The following is a 17,221-nucleotide window of genomic DNA, read 5'->3' on the forward strand; positions in this document are numbered from 1 at the left end:
CTTGTGGTTATAGAATGATTTTTTTTTAAGGAAGATAAAATTCAGTGAATCAAAGTTTATTTTATTTGGTTAAAGGTATTTTGTAATTATTACTAATAGTAGACGTGATACTGGAGGACGTAGTTCAGATGCTATTTTTACAAAGACTCTAATGCTGTTGTAATAAATAATATTCCAAAAATTTTTAGAGTCTTTGTGTTGAGCTTTGTTTCCTTTGAGCAGTGATGATATTGACAAGGGTTTGAAACTAATTCTCTTTCAGATAGCTGTGAATTAAGATGTATTTATTTGAATCCCATTGTGCTTCTCACATTGTCTTTTCTCAGTTTATTTTGGATTTTGGATTAAATTTCATGATAAAGGCAGAACAGTTCATAAACGCGTAATAATGATTATTTCCAAGTACTTCACCTATAGGCAAACTTGGCATCACTTTCATAACAGATTAACTCCATAGAAACAAGAAATAGTGGCATCACTTTCATAATAGATTAACTTCCATAGAAAACAAGATACAAACCGGAAACCTTAGATGGTTGTAACAATATGCAACCTCAATGTGTTCACCTCTCTGGTAGTAATGAAAAATTCCGGAGTTGTACTGAATCTGCCAGAACTTGTTTGTCTTTTTGTTAATGGTCTTTATTCACATTTATGCCTAGTTTTAGAAAGGAATAACCTAAATTGAGAATTAATTCATAAGGGAAAAATAACAGTGACAGTCCTTTTCTGGAAATCATAGAAAGCTAGTATAGAAATGCATTTTTTTTTCTTTTTAGCAGCTTAAAACAACACCCATTTATTTACTCACCATTTCTGTATGTTGAAGTCTGTGCAAGGTGTGACTGGGTTCTCTGCTCAGAGTCTCTCAAGGCTAAAATCAAGGTGACAACCATAATTATCTGGAGTCTTCCAGGCTCATGTGGTTGTGGTAGAATAGAAATGTATTTTGATACTTGCCAATCAGTTACTTTTGAGGGTTTTTTTTTTTAAAGATTTCATTTTTTCCTTTTTCTCCCCAAAGCCCCCCAGTACATAGTTGTATATTCTTCATTGTGGGTCCTTCTAGTTGTGGCATGTGGGACGCTGCCTCAGCGTGGTTTGATGAGCAGTGCCATGTCCACGCCCAGGATTCGATCCAACGAAACACTGGGCCACCTGCAGTGGAGCGCGTGAACTTAACCACTCCAGGCCATGGGGCCAGCCCCATTTGAGGTTTTTTTATGTTTGACATATGGATTTGTTATTGGAAATATTCCCTTATGAACATATTTATTCTAAATGTAAAAGTAGATGTACATGTTTAAAGGTGTGCTGTAGAGTGGCATAACTGATTGTTTTAATTAAAGGAACATACCAAAGCTTATAAATTTACAAAGTAGTGATATTGGAGACCAAACATGTATTCCATCAATGCTATTATTGTTTATAGCAGTTTTGGAGGTCTCCTAGAATGCTTTGAGCGTCTGTAACACATTTTTGTTTCTTTTCATTTCTTCCATAGTAGCAAATTTTTGTCCTTTGAGGATGGATTTAATTTTTAAAAATTTTTATTTTGAAGAAATCTCTAACTTATAGAAATGTTTCAAGGACAGGACAAAGAACTTCCTGAACCATGTCAGAGTAAGTTGCCTTACCCTGGAATACTTTAGTGTGTATGTCCTAGAAGTAAGGGCATTTTCTTACATAATCACAATACAGCTTTCAAAATAAGGATATTAACATTGTATTTGAATGTGATGAAATCCTTAGATCCCAAGTTTTGACAGTTGTCCCCATAATGTTTCTCACAACAAGAAGATCCAGTTCAGAGTCACTCATTGCATTTAGTTGTCATATCTCTTTGGTCTCCTTCAATATGGAATCGTTTCCTCAGTCTTGCCTTTATTTTCTTGACCTTGGCACTTTTGAAGATTACAGGGCAGTAACACTGTAGGATCTCCCTTAATTTGGGTTTGTCTCCTGTCCCTTTGTGTTTACATTCAGGTTATGCATTGTTGGTAGGAATATCAAGGAAGTGTTGCGGTCTTCTTTTGATTGCATTCTATCAGGTGTCACATGATTTCAGTTTGTTTCATTACTGGTGATGAACTTCAATCACTTGATTAAGAACGTGTCTGCCAGACTTCTTCACTATCTAGTTATCCTTTTTTTCCCGTTTGTAATTAATGCATAATTTGTGGAGAGATACTTTTGAGATGCCTGCAATGTCTTGTTCTGCATCAACTTTCAGTTTATTCATTTATTTATTAGTGTCAGTATGGACTCATGGATTCCTATTTCATTTTATGGGTTATAATCTTATATGCTGAGAGTCTCAAAAGGATCTGTGAGACTCTGAGAGAGAGTCTAATTATTCATTTTGATGGTCAGATTGTTCTAGATTTCACCAGTGGAAATCCCTTCAAGCTGGTTTCTGTGTTCTTTTGATTTGTCCCCATGATGCTTTGAGCATTTTCTTATTTTCTGGGCAAGATTATATTCCAGGTTCACCTTGTACTTGGAATTACCCATTTCTCCAAGGAGTCCTGGTTACTTATAGTAGAGTATGGTATTTATAAACCACAATCCATGAGCTCCTTCTAATGAAGTGTATTCTCAGGCTCTCTTAGTGTACAGAGCTAGGGAAAATTTTGTGGATGTGTTTGTGTGTGTCAGCGGGCCAGTAAGGGGAGGAGGAGGGAGGTATTAAAAACTATGAGTTTTTTAAACTCATCAAAAAACTATGAGTTCACCCTGATAATTCCAATTCCAATCCAACACCATAAGAGTCACTCATGTTTTCTTTCTTTCTGTGTTTGTAACTCTCTACTTCCACAGTGAGAAACCTGGCACCCATAATTCTCAATCTGTATTACTTTTTTGGTCAGTTGCCTTGCATGTAACTAACTTTTGTAACCTTGCCCCACTCCTGTGCCAGGCTATTAAGTCTTGACAGTCTGTGCTAGGCCACTGTTGCCACCCCATGTGCATGTTCAGGAAAGGAAGAAAGGGGAAGGGTGGATTTAATTTTTTTGAAATGGCCAATGTAATTGAGAGTTAAATTTGATGAGTAAGGTGAGTGATCAATCTGGATAATAATATTTTGGCTCAAAAACAATATAAAAAATGAGTTGGAGTTTTTTTTGTTTTTGTTGTTTTGGTGAGAAAGATTCACCCTGAGCTAACATCCGTTGGCAATCTTCCTCTTTTTTTTTTTCTTGAGGAAGATTAGCCCTGAGCTAATGTCTGTGCCAATCCTTCTCTGTTTCTTGTGTGTGGGATGCCTCCACAGGATGGCTGATGAGTGGAATAGGTCCACGCCCAGGATCCGAACCTGCAAACCCTGGGCTGCTGAAGTGGAGCACATGGAACTTTAACCACTCAGCCATGGGGCCAGCCCCTTAAGTTGCAGGTTTAAAATAATAAAGCGAGTATTCTTAATTGAATCCCAAATTATATTTAATGTTATAAAAGTAGTATTGAAAATCTTTTGAACATTATTGGCAAAACTACGTAACTTCTGGTAAGGTGGATCATAGTACTTGACTTAATAGATGTTCATGATTATCTCCACTAATTGGATGGGAACAGATGTGTGAATAATCTAAAAATTATATTAGTGTTCCGTTCTTCTAAATTCTATATTCTTGAATCATTTCAGACTAATAGAAAAATAGTTTTAGGTTTCCCAAAGAAATGACTTCATAGAATCTCAGTTTAAGAAAATGCTTTGACTTTTATAGTGTGTAAATATAAATGGTCATTAAAAGAAACTGCTGTCTTTAAATAAATAAATAAAATAAATTTATTTAAATAAATATCCCCTTCTGTTGCTGGGGGTAAAATTTTATGGTCACTAGCCTATCTCCTTTCTTTATTAGTTTACTTTTTTTCTTTTTTTTGATGAGGAAGATTCTCTCTGAGCTAACATCTGTGTCAGACTTCCTCTATTTTATATGTGAATCACCACCACAGTGTGGCTTGACAAGTGGTGTAGGTCCAGGCCCAGGATCTGAACCCGCAAACCCAGGCTGCCGAAGAGGAGTACACTGGGCTTAACCACTACGCCATGGGACTGGCCCCTTTATTAGTTTTCTTTTCTTTTTCTTATGTTATTGTCCTGATGTATTTGTTTTCTTTTTAATTGGCAATCAGCCTAAAGTTAAAATACTCTTTGGAAGTAGATAAGGGATAAATAATAAATAGAATATAGTGAATTAATCCAAAGGAATATTTATGCTTAGATTTGGAATATAGTTTTATTCTTTTTGTTGCATTTGAGACTTTTTCACATTCTTTTACTTTATGCAAAATAAACCAAACTTGGAATATCTGTTCATAGAAACAGGGAAACTTCCTGGCTTCTGCTTAGGAAAGATCTATTTTTAAGATAACAGTAAATCTGCCTATTTTTATCTTTTAGATTCTGTTCTTATCTAAGCATCATAACTTCTTCTAGCAACCAATTTGCTATTATTTGTGCATGGGGGTAAATTTTGAGTTCCTTGCTAAAAAGACTTTCTTTTTGCTCTTGCTACCAACTGACGTATACTTAGGAAATTGTGTTGTTGGAAATCCAAATTTTCTATCTAGTTTAATTATTTTTTCACATTTTAAAGTAAATCTTGGCTTTTATTTTTACCTATTTAAGCAAATGATTTTCAAACTTTTTTAAAGCAATGGAATCCTTTTAAGGACAGTCAAATCTTACACTGAATTTAATGCATAGTATAGAAAATAGGTTGTTCTCATCTGTGTGCCAGGGGCTTTTCATACATTATGTATTCCTGAAAGACAGTGGGTAAATCTTAAGCATGTCTGGTACTTATCGCTTTATTTCTGTTTAATGTAGGCGACAAAAGGCTAGAGAGAGGCAGCAGAAATTGCTTGCAGAGTTTGCTTCACGACAGAAAAGCTTCATGGAAACCGCAATGGATGTTGGTAAGTCAAACTTTATTAGTTTAGAACTCTCATAATTACAGTTATTACCTTAGGGGTTAGCTAGTCCAATCTCCCACCAGTTTTAAACATTTCAGACAGATGGCTTTATTCTTTATTTAAACAGAAAAGTGATGGAAGATCAGACCTTTATTATAAGCAATCCATTCTGTTGTTGAGTAGCTTCAGTTGTTAGAAAGTTCTTCCTGATGGTAGCAATACAATGCCCTCCCTCTGTTCTCTTCTGTTAAACTGTCTTTCAGATTGGTGAGGTCCACCAACATGCATTTACTTATTCTGATCTTTTCCTGTGAATTGTCCTAAGATCCTTAAAATAGTTTTCAAATACTTTTAGTACCTCCTTCTTCTGCCACTTCCTTCAGTATTTATTAAAATCAGGTGCACTTCTCACTTCCATTAGGATTTGTACAATGAGAGGGGATACCATTTTCGTGTATGATGGTAGATTGTTAAGAGTAATCTTTTACAAACATTGGAGAAATAGATTAAATCTCAGTCTCAGTCTTCAGTTAGCCAGGATACTCCCTTCCCTGACTGCTTCCTGCATTCCAGTGAAATTTTTTTGCTTTATTTTTTTGACTTGCCTTTTATCAGTTGTTTACTTTTAAATTGTTAAGGTTGCTAACATTTTATTTTGCACTTGTAATCAAGTTTTCCATCCAAAAGTGACTCTAACAGTTGAAAAGCAATTAATATGACTTTCTGAATGCTGTTGAGTAGAGGGCTAAGTAGTGTGCTGAGATTCATTTACTGTTTTTGAGTCTTGTAGCCTGACTCTTAGACCACCTTAACATGACCATGTTTAGTATGTAGCCTTTTTTCTTATAGTCTCTCAGTTGCTGAGAACCATACCACCCTTTATTCATTTCTGTTTGGGCCATGACTTTCTTATATTGTCTTTTGTTTTTCCTGAAGTTTCCAACTGCCTTTTTTCTTAATTATTGTGCCTTTGTGCTACCCAGTCATACATACCCAGTACTCAATCATACTGTCCTTTGCATGGAATTTTGTTCCATTCTGGTCCATTTGCTCTGTGGGTGTGCTGTGCAGTCATTACCTTGGGATTTTCCTCTTGTTCATTGGTCTGGGGTTTCCTGCGTCTTACCTCATCTGGTTTTTTGGTTTTGTTTTGTTCCAATGCAGTCTCAAGTATATTCCTAACATGCTTATGTGGAGGCTAAACTTTCTGATTCTTTATGTTTCTGGATGGGACTCTAGTCTCCTCTCATGCTTGATTGTACGATTGTACATTTGGATGAATGCAGAATTCCAGATTGATGCACATTTTCTGTCACAACTGTGAAGGCAATACTCCCTTGTCTTTTAGCATTCATCTGATGAGAAGTCTAGTTGTAGTCTGATTCTTATTTCTTTGTAGGTGAGCACTTTTTCCCTTTCCTATGACACTTTTATAATTGTCTGATCCTTAGAGATCTGAAATTTTATGATTTATACCTAGGTGGATCTTTTTTCATTCTCCTTAGTACTTAATGGGCCTTTTCTGTCTGAAGATTCCTATATCTGAAGCTCTGAGAATTTTTTTCCTGATTTCCTTGATAACTAGTGTAGTCATTCTCCACTGTGACCCTCAATGATCCATGCCTTCTGGTATTTATGCCCTGTGTAGCCTCCTCCTATATTGCATTGTAATTGGTGTGTATGAGCACTGGAATATGGCAGAAGTGATGATATGTCATTTCTGCGATTAGGTAATGAAAGGCACTGTGGCTCCTGTCTTGCTTGTTTTCTCTCTCTCTTGGATTACTCATTCCAGGGAAAGCCAGCTGCCATGTTGTGAGCAGCCCTATGGAGAGGCCTATGTGGTAAGGGACTTAAGCTACTGAGTGAGCTTAAATGTGAAACTTCCAGCCTCAGTCAAGCCTTTAGATGGCTGCAGCCCAGCTGTTAGTTTGAAAGTAATCTCATAAGAGATTCTGAGCCAGAACCATACAGCTAAAGTGCTCCCAGATTCCCGTCTCTCAGAAACTGTGTGAGATAATAAATGTTGGTTTAAGCCACTGAGTTTTGGGGTAATTTGTTATACAGCAGTAGAGAACCGTTACAAAACTTTTCTCCTTATATTTTCTTCATTCTCTTTTTGTGAGACTTTTACTAGTTGGATGTGGGATCTCCTGGACTGATCTTCTAGTCTTTTGTCTTTATCTTTTATATCATGTGTTTTTTTGCTTTACATGCTTAGAAATTTCCTCGTTAGTATTTTATTTTATTTTATTTTTTGATGAGGAAGATTGTCCCTGAGCTAACATCTGTGCCAGTCTTCCTCTGTTTTATATGTGGGGTGCTGCCACAGCATGGCTTGATGAGTGATGTGTAGGTCCGTTCCTGGCATCTGAACCCATGAACCCTGGGCTACTGAAGCAGAGCGCACAAACTTAACCACTATGCCCCCAGGCTGGCCCCTTATTCTTACCTTCCTTATAGTATTTTTTCTCAAGTCTTTCTGAATGTGTTAGAGGTCTGTCTGTCTCTAAATTATCCTTTACCCTTCTGAATTACTTTTTAAATTTATGTTGGTCTTTCATGTTTTTAGTTTTCCTCATTTGCGTGATGATCCTTGATTGTCTTGGAAAGATGGTCTGGGTAGCTACTTTTGGTTTACTCTACTGGGGTGTAAATAGGTTTAATCCTAGTAATTCTCTCCAGTCTGTGTATGCGGGTGAGACGTGTCAACTGTCAGACTTAGGTTAGAGTGGGAGGACAGCAGACTGCTCTGTTTGGGCCCCAAGATGTTAACGTTCATACTAGAAACCCAAGTGTTCTTCAAGCGACTTGTTCAGTTTCTTTGGAGAAGAATAGACTTTTATTTTCTCCCCCTGAGATAAATGCCAAGCCATCTGAGTACTCTGTTCAGTCAAGGTTGGGAGGGTATTGGGGTGCTGAGTAGTGAAGTTCTGCATATAGTCCTTCAATCAACTGTTCTGTTTTCAGAGCCACTTCATACAACTTCTGTCCTTTACCTCACTGGCTGATTCTGAGCCCAGAATTGACATTCTAATGGACAGATCAATTCTTCCTTTTCTGTAACTTTCTCATAATACATAAGTGGTTGCAGCTTTTGTAGCTTTCTTTCATCTGTCAGCGTGTCTCCATCTCCTCCAATCTTTCAGAATTTTTTTTTTTTCCTGAGGAAGATTTTCCCTGAGCTAACATCTGTGCCAATCCTTCTCTGTTTTGTATGTGGGTCACCACCAATGCCTGGCTGCCAAGGAGTGGTGTAGGTCCACGCCCAGGAACTGAACCCAGGCCTCTGAAGTGGAGCACACCAAATTTAGCCACTAGGCCGTGGGACTGGCCCCCAATCTTTCAGAAATTTTACTGACATTTCTTACTTGTTGGTTGGTGAAATTTTCTTCCACAATCTGTCCTTTTTCTATAATTTTTTTTGAAATATTTCTTCATGTATTCTTTTCACTTGTATTTCAGTGGTTTTTTAGAAGGAATGAGAGACAAAATGTGTGTTCAGTCTACAATCTTGAGGTAGATACTTATTAATAATTTATTATTATAACATATCAAGTTAAAATTTCTGTTATTACCAAAGCATTAAATTTTTATTATAGAAACTGAGAAAACACATATAATCAAAAATAAGAAAATAATCTTTTATTTTTACTACCAGATTTCCTAATCTAGGCTGTATCCTTACAAATCTTTTTCTAAGTATATATGTATATAAATATATTTCTTACCAAAATGAGGTAATTTTGCACATGCTGTTTTTTCTTATGAAAAATTTCAAACATAAAGAACAACTAAAGGAATAGTATTATCAATTCCTGTATCTCAATATAACCTTCACCTGGTTAACATTTTTCTTTGTTCTCTTGCTCTCTCTCATAAATGAAGTAAGTTACAGACATCTTGGTGTTTACTACTAAATATTTCAGTATGCATGTCTTAGGATTGAGAATATTCTCCTGCTCAACCATAATATCTCATATGTAAGAAAATTACTTTTTCCTACAGAATAAAGAAAATAGCTTCAAAATACCAAACTTGATATTATGTTAAACAATGCAATTACTGAGTTAAAAAATTTAAAATTATTTACAGATCGTTTTCTCCTTCAGTATATGTCACTAAGGTTATATAGTCAGAGTTCTGTGTTCTAAAGTCACTTCAGAACAGTCCTTTTTTTGGGAGGTAGCGTAACCAGTTTGATGTACAGTTCAGTTTGTTTCAGTTTGTTTGCAACTTTAGGAACTAGGAAAAAAAGCTAGAAATACTTCTAGAAATTGTTTTTATCTGCTGCCTCCAGCTCCCAAGTGAGATTAGACAGAAGCAGTTTTCTGAGGAATTGATCAGGCAAAGAACCCAGAGGAGGTTAGGTGGTATTGTCTTGACTAGGAGAATGGTCACGTCATCTTCAGAGGAGAGTGGAGGAAAGGAGGAAAGAGTGGATGGAGATAGAGGTAGGTTCCACTGGGGGTAAGGGAAATAGGAAGTTAAGAAAATCACTCAGTTTTCGGGGTTCAGTAAAAGGTGAGTTCTGCTGAGTGAAAAGAATGCCACCTGAGGCTTGGCATAGTTGCTGAGCAGAGTGGGAGATGTTGCTTACCGAGTAAGGATAAAGATTGATAAGCAATGCTTAGGGACCAGTTATATTCAAGATCACAAATTTGAATGTTACTAGTCTGCAAAGTTATTGGCTCCCTCTTCTAAATCTTACTACTTTTTGGAAGGTTTGACCTTTTTTGGCAGTAGCCGGGGCACAGGAAGAACAATTGAGGGATCAGGCAGACATGATTGCCAGCAAGCAGGCAGTTCACAGAAGCCATCAGGATAATGAGCTCCACTCTCTCAGTCTTGGTTCTTGCATGCTGCAGTGGTGACAGATGAGGTAATATAGATTCATGAGTACTTGGTTTACTTACGTTGGTCATGGCCATGCCTGTAGGATTCTGGACCATTCAGATTTGTATATTCCTTTTGTTTATAACTCGAGTAGTCCCTTCCCAAAGATTCAACCCTGAAAATCCGTTAGAGACCCTATTTTCATCCATTGCCCAAGATAAAAATTGCAAAATCACCTGTCGATCTGCCTCCAATTACTATTTGCTTCATTTGCATATGACATTATGTGTTATAAAATTCGCACACAAGGCAGGGCCACACCAGAGGTACCACCTGGCAGTAGTACAGATACAATTTAATGTTAGTCCAGTCCTCTGCTTCATTTGTCAGATACCTTTTGTCTTCTTGCTTTATTTCCCAGCTATGCTGTAAGAATGTAAACAATCTGTAGTTCTGTCTTTCTTATTTTGCCTTTATCTTTGTGTATGAGAGATATTCTCCTGAGATGTCTAGTCTAGTATCATAACATAAAGAATATTTCAGATTTATAACATACAGTACTTTACAAATCCTCTAATCAAATATAGTGCATTACTAGGTAGAAATTAAGAACAAAAGCTTTCTCTTCGAATGTACCAGATCTCTGTGATTAGTACTCTTACTTATCTGTTGTTTAATGCCTTTCTGTAGTATCGGGTTCCTATATGAGGAGACTCACCTCTGCGTTTCCTTCCATCCTTCTTTCCTGATCATTATACCCCATTGTTTATTTTTATTAGCCATCTAGGTGTAGGAGTCAAGATGTTAGATTATAACCTTGAACCGTTAAGGTTTATCAGATAGATATGGCTGAAATGCAGCAGAATTGAGTTCCAAGTGAGAATTCCGATGCTTAATATAGAGTAAGAATTTATTTTGGAAATTATTTTATGATCTTAAACATACTACAGCGCCGGCTCCGTGGCTGAGTGGTTAAGTTTGCATGCTCCGCTGTGGTGGCCCAGGGTTCTGATCCTGGGTGCAGACATGGCACCGCTCGTCAGGCCATGTTGAGGTGGTGTCCCACATCCCACAGCTAGAAGGACCTGCAACTAAGATATACAACTGTGTACAGGGGGGGTTTGGGGAGATAAAGCAGGAAAAAAAAAAAAAGATTGGCAACAGTTGTTAGCTCAGGTGCCAGTCTTTAAAAAAAAAAAATACTACATTTTTTCATTGAGTTATAATTGACTTTATAACATTATATTAGCTTCAAGTGTACAAGATATGATTGGACATTTGTATATATTGCAAAATGATCACCACAATAAATCTAGTTAACATCCATTACTACACATAGTTGCAAATTGTTTTTCTTGTGATGAGAATTTTTAAGATTTACTCTCTTAACAACTTTCAAATATATAATACACTATTAACCGTAGTCACCAGGCTGTTCTTTACATCCCTAAGACTTATTTACTTTATAACTGGAAGTTTGTACCTTTTGACCACCTTCACCCATTTCGCCCAATCCCTGCCTCCTACCCCTGGCAACCTCCAGTCTGTTCTCTGTATCTGAGTGTGTTTTTTAATGAAAGATTCTACATATAAGTTAGATCATACAGTATTTGTCCTCATGGTCCATCCATCCAAGGTTGTCACAAATGGCAAGATTTCCTTCTTTTTTATGGCTGAACAATATTCTATTATATATGTGTACACCACATTTTCTTTATCTATTCATCCATTGATGGACACTTAGGTTGCTTCTGTGTCTTGGCTATTGTAAATAATGCTGCAGTGAATATGGGGGTGCCACATCTTTTGAGTTAGTAAATACCCAGAAGTAGAATTGCTGGGTCACATGGTAGTTCTCTTTTTAATTTTTTGAGGAACCTCCATACCATTTTCCATAGTGGCCACACCATTTTCTATTCCTACCAACAGTACGGAAGGGTTCCCTTTTCTCCACGACCTAGCCAAAACTTGTTATTTTCTGTATTTTCTGACTTTTTGATAATAGCCATCCTAACAGATGTGAGGTGGTATCTCATTGTGGTTTTGATTTGCATTTCCCTGATGATTAGTGAGACTGAGCAACTTTTCATGTATGTCTGTATGTCTTCTTTGAAAAAAATGTCTATTCAGATCCTCTGCCCACTTTTTAATGAGATTGTTTGGATTTTTAAGCTATTGAATTGCGTGAGATCTTTGCAGATATATGATTTGCAAATATTTTCTCCCATTCAGTAGGTTGCCTTTTCATTTTATTGATGGTTTCCTTTGCTGAGCAGAAGCTTTTTAGTTTGATATAGTTCTAGCTGTTTACTTTTGCCTTTGTTGCCTTTGCTTTTGGTGTCAAACTTATTCCTTTTTAATCATAGAAATTGTATGGTACGGAAAAGCATAAAGAAGGACCAATTTTATCTCTAATTCCACCATCTAAAAGGCACGTTCATTACTGATGATACTGTATAGTACAGTTTTGTATCATACCTTTTAATATTTTAGCATAAAAATATCCCTATATTATTACTAAAACTCCTGGTATTTTTAAAGGTTGTACTTCATTGGAGAGGTAGCATAGTGTAGTGGTTGAGCAGGGACTCTGGAGCCTGACTGCCTGAGTTTATATCTGAGCCGCACCATTGCCTGAAGTAATTTAATTAACCTCTCTCTGAATTGGTTTGCCCATAGTTAAAAAGGGATTATTATACGTACGACCTACTTCATAGGCTTGTTGTTAGTATGGAATGTATTAGTACATTTAAAACAGAGTACTTGGCAAATAATAGGTATTTATAAGCATTGGCTGTTACTGTTATTATTTTTTTTCTATAATTTACTTAGTAATTGGATTTCATAATTGGATTTCACTTTTTTTCTAATTTTAATTATTATAAAGGTTGTGTACACAAAACGTTTTCTGTATTTTGGGTCTAGGTGTAAGAGTATGAATTTCAGGGGATGATGATGATGATGATGATATATATTTTTGTATGTTAACTGTGTACCCAGCACTATGCTAAACACGTTCTGTATATTGGCTTATTTGTCCTGACATACGCATGCGATAAGTGGTATTCTCCCAGATGAAGATGCCTAGACTTAGATTAAGTAATTTCTTTGAGGTTATACAGTAAATGGTAGTGCCTGGGCTATAACTCAACAAAGTTTGTCTGCTCCTTACTATTTCTTCATATTTGAAGCAAATTAAGGGGAGTTAAGTCACCACCTCCCCACCAAGTTGGTAGCCTGGAGATATGAAGGGACAGACATGAGAATAGTTGTGAAGTAAGAATTAATAGACCTGATGATTGATTGATTCAGACAGAAAGCACAAGAAAGAAGGGATATTCAACGTGTTTGGAATGTTTTATTTATTTTTTAGAAAACCAGAATGAAGCACAACCAGAGGCACTCACAACTAGAATATACAACTATGCACTGGGGGGCTTTGGGGAGAAAAAGAAAAAATTAAAAAAATTTTTAAATTAAAAAATTAAAATTAAAAAATTAAAATTAAAAAATTTTTAATTTTAAAAAATTAAAAAAAAGAAAGATTGGCAACAGTTGTTAGCTCAGGTGCCAATCTTTAAAAAAAGAAAACCAGAATGAAAAGAATTTTCTAATAGCTGAAGCAAAAATTCTTGATGTGCCTCTCTTAGTTAGCTCCCCACAAAGCACGTGAATTAAAAGCAAATGGTGAGGGAGGGGATCATCCTAAACAAAAACTGAGGCCTGTTGTTAGCAGAAGGAGCAAGAGATACTAGGAGAAATGGGATCTGTCCACAGTACCCATCCTGTAAGATTTCTTTTGAAAAGTGGGATAGTCCAAGCAAGAGCTGGCATAGATCAGGATTTGGTTGACTTTTATTGTTAGTTGTGGAGGCAGCTGTTTATTTTGTTATTTAATTGTACAGTTCAACTTGAGGTTTATCCCTTTATTTTTTAACAACATGAACAAATATGCATATATTTACTTATCTGTGCTACCATTTATGTAAGAAGGGGGATTGGGGATATAAATATGTTTATATATTTTATACCGAGATATGAAAATATTTATATTTCCAGTGTCCCCTTCTTAGGTAATTGATAACATTATGTACTCTTTTTCTACCTTGCTCTTTTTTACTTAACATTATATCCTGGAGATCCCACCGTGCAGTGTATAGAGATATTCTTCGTCCCTTTTTCTAGCTGTATAGTCTTGCATTTTGTAGATTTTCCATAGTTTATTCAGATGAGATTGGGCACGTTCAGGGTGGTATGGCCGAGTCTTCCATAGTTTATTCAAATGGTCTTCTATTGCTGGACAATTGGGTTATTTTCAGTCTTTTGCTATATCAATAGTACTGCAGCAAATATCTTTGTGCATATATCTTTCTTTTTTTGGATAATGTATCTGTATGATAGGTTTTTGGAAGTGGGATTGCTGGGTCAAAGAGTAAATGCTTTTCTAATTTTGCTAGATATAGCCAAATTCCCTTCATAGCATTTGTACCACTTTACATTCTCACTGAGTATGTCAGAGTATCAATTTCCCTGTATCCTTGTCATTAGAATATTTTATCAAATTTTGTATTTTTGTTAATCTTGTAGGTAAAAAGAAAAGGTATTGTGGTCTAGTAGGTTACTAGTAAGTACTTCTCAGTTGTAGGTAAAAATTAAAGTGGCTTAGTGTTCTTAAAACCAAATAAAACACTTATAATTTTGGATCAATTTATTCAATAAAGAACATTCTCGGTGCTTACACTGGGCTGCAGACCGCACCTTACCCTGTGATATTTGTGTTTTGCAGTTGACTGTTCCCCAGGGGAGGCCTAATGTTTTCAAACAAAAATATATTTCATATGGTTTTGAGAGCATTAAATATATCATCCCTGTCATTATCTATTCTTTCCTCTGTTCATCCACAAAATGCCATAAACACAAAAGCGAAACATGCAGCAAGAAGATATTTGATTGTTTTCCAAATACTTGCTTTAGTTTAAATTAATCCAGTGAATTCATAAGTGTAAAAGTTAAAAGTAAAGGCAGATGCTAGTTTGTAATTAACGATTAATTTTATGTGAAAAATAGACTTTAAGCAATTTTAACCAATATTAGAATAAGAAATTTTATGTAATAATGTAAACTCGTGAAGTAGAATTGTAATATTTATGAATGCTGAAGCTTTTCCTTCTGATGATAATTAAAATGCTATTGTTGGAAAATGACTTTTTCCCTTAAACTAAAAATATTCTGAATGGAAACACCTTTATCACTTTGAATGTTAGCTTTCAAGACTCACATAGTAAGGCAGAGTTCTGCAGTTCTTTTGGAAGATTACATATTGTAATTAACATACAGTCGAAACATTTTTAGTTAGCAATTGCTATGTGACAAATCACCCCAAAATTTAGTGATATAAAACAATAATCATTTGTTATCTCATAAGTCAGTGGATTGACTGGTAGTTCTGCTGATTTGGACCAAACTTTTCTGCAAAGGGCTTAGCTGATCTCATCTGGGCTTACTCATGGATCTGTGGTCTGCTGGTTGGTTAACTGAGGGCTGGCCTGAGCTGGGGGAGACGATTTGGCTCTGTTCCATGTGGGCTCTCTTTCTCCAGGAGGCTAGTCCAGACTTACTCTCCTGTAGGTGGCAGAGTTGAGAGAGAGAGGGAGAGAAAGAAAGAGAGAAAGCATGCAAGACCACTTGAGGCCTAGTCTTAGAAAGGCATACTGTTATTTCTGCCACATTCTCTTGACTAAAGCAGTGAAGGCCAGCCCATATACAAAGAGCAGGGAAAAGAAATTGTACCTCTTGATGGGAGGAGTTGTGAAGTCACATTGCAAAGATCATGGTTACAGAAAGAAGTGGAGAATTGGAGCTATTTTGTAGTCATTCTAACACAGTGATTGTAAACAGAACTTTGGCAGATTGAAATAGCTTTCAAAAGAATCACCTGCTTAATTCAGATAGATTCTTTTCTGTTCATGTAAAACTAAATAGATGAGTTAACTATTGCTTTATTCATCTTTTTTGCCTATTGTGTAATAATATTAATTATGATGATTAAAAATAGGCACTTCTGTTTTAAAAGGGCAAGTGTCAATTTTACACAGAGACACATTAAATTTTAATTGTTTTGAAAGACAAAGTAGGATTTAAGAAATGAAGGGTTATTTATAACAGTGTTTTCGTTATTAGTATGGTTTCTGGTAGCACTTGAATTTCCCATCTTTGACTATTACTCTCTCAGTTTTGCATCTGTCTTCATTTAGTTTACCTAGAGAAAATCATTGTAGTCTCTTCATTGCATCAATTTGCAGGACATAACGCTTTTAGATTTTTTTGGTGTGGAAAATGTGTACAGATGTTGATGTGTGCATACAGTTGGCAGAATTAAGTATCTTATAATACTGCAGAAAATATCTAGTTGAACTGTTCATTTAATATGCATTAACATTTTTTAATTGAAATATACACAAAGAAAAGTACATTTATCATGATTGTAGAGCTGTTTGAGTTTTTAAAAACTGGCTATCACTGTGTAACCAGCTTCCAGATTGAGAAACAAAACATTACCAGCATCCCATAAATCCCCTTCATGTTCTCTGTCACTGCCTCTTCCCGAAGTAACCAGTATCCTTACTTCTAATAGGATATATTAATTTTGCCTGTTTTTGTTCTTTATGTAACCATTTACATACAATATGTACTCTTTGAGCCTGGCTTCTTTTAGAACAGAGTGTTGTTAATTAATATTTTCCCATATCTTTATGTATAGCTGAGAAACAATAATAGCATTTAAATATAAGCATTTAATTTGGTCATAGGTCCTTTTTAAGTCTTAACTAAAATTTCAAAATTGAGTACCAGAATGACAGAATCAATCATAAGTTGCCAATAATATATTTTAATTCATTATAGAATATACAGAAGCAGTGATTTTCCTCATCTTTAAAGAATTAAACCATGATCTTTTTAGTTTCTTGAAGAAAAACAAGGAAGGGACATTAGTGTCTGTAATTATTAAAGTCAGAATTCAAATAAAAATCACTTTGCATGAAAAAGAGGTCATCTATTTTATTTTTGTGCCTTAACCACTGTATCACCATAGAAAATTGTCAAGCCTTTCTTTCCAAAACTCTGGAAAAGGTGACTTAGCAGCCTCTTTGATAATGCGTTTTGGTATTAGGATTTCCTTGGAGTGTTCAAGTTGATTCTACCAAGACCTAAGAAAAGGAAAATGATCTTTGTGTGTGAGATAGAGTTAATGAATTCTAGTTCTTTGGTACTTAAGATGAGACTGTATTATTTTATGACACTTTGTCAGGTGATTTCCGTATTCTCATTTGAACTTGAGAGTAATCAGACACACTCCCTCTTTTCTCTACTAAAGTTTTCTCCCTAAAAAGCAAAGTAATCATATGTCAGATCTTAATGACCTCTGGTACTTTCTTTCTTTTGAAATGTTCTTTTCAGTTTGACC

General features: G+C 35.7%; 1 protein-coding gene across 7 annotated transcripts in view; it reads left to right on the top strand.

Annotated features, from left to right (window-relative positions):
* The window catches only part of UBR3 (ubiquitin protein ligase E3 component n-recognin 3), a 229,898-nt gene that overhangs the window by 114,332 nt on the left and 98,345 nt on the right, over positions 1-17,221 (top strand). For all 7 annotated transcript variants that reach the window (XR_011502861.1, XM_070508074.1, XM_070508076.1 and 4 more), the window contains one exon: positions 4,835-4,923. Coding sequence is in view for 6 of the 7 variants with exons in the window: in XM_070508074.1 (XP_070364175.1) it covers positions 4,835-4,923 (89 nt within the window). In the remaining variant the exon portion in view is untranslated. The remainder of the gene's footprint in view (positions 1-4,834; positions 4,924-17,221) is intronic.

This window comes from Equus asinus, chromosome 4 (assembly GCF_041296235.1).
Source record: "Equus asinus isolate D_3611 breed Donkey chromosome 4, EquAss-T2T_v2, whole genome shotgun sequence".
Taxonomy (NCBI): Eukaryota; Metazoa; Chordata; class Mammalia; order Perissodactyla; family Equidae; genus Equus; species Equus asinus.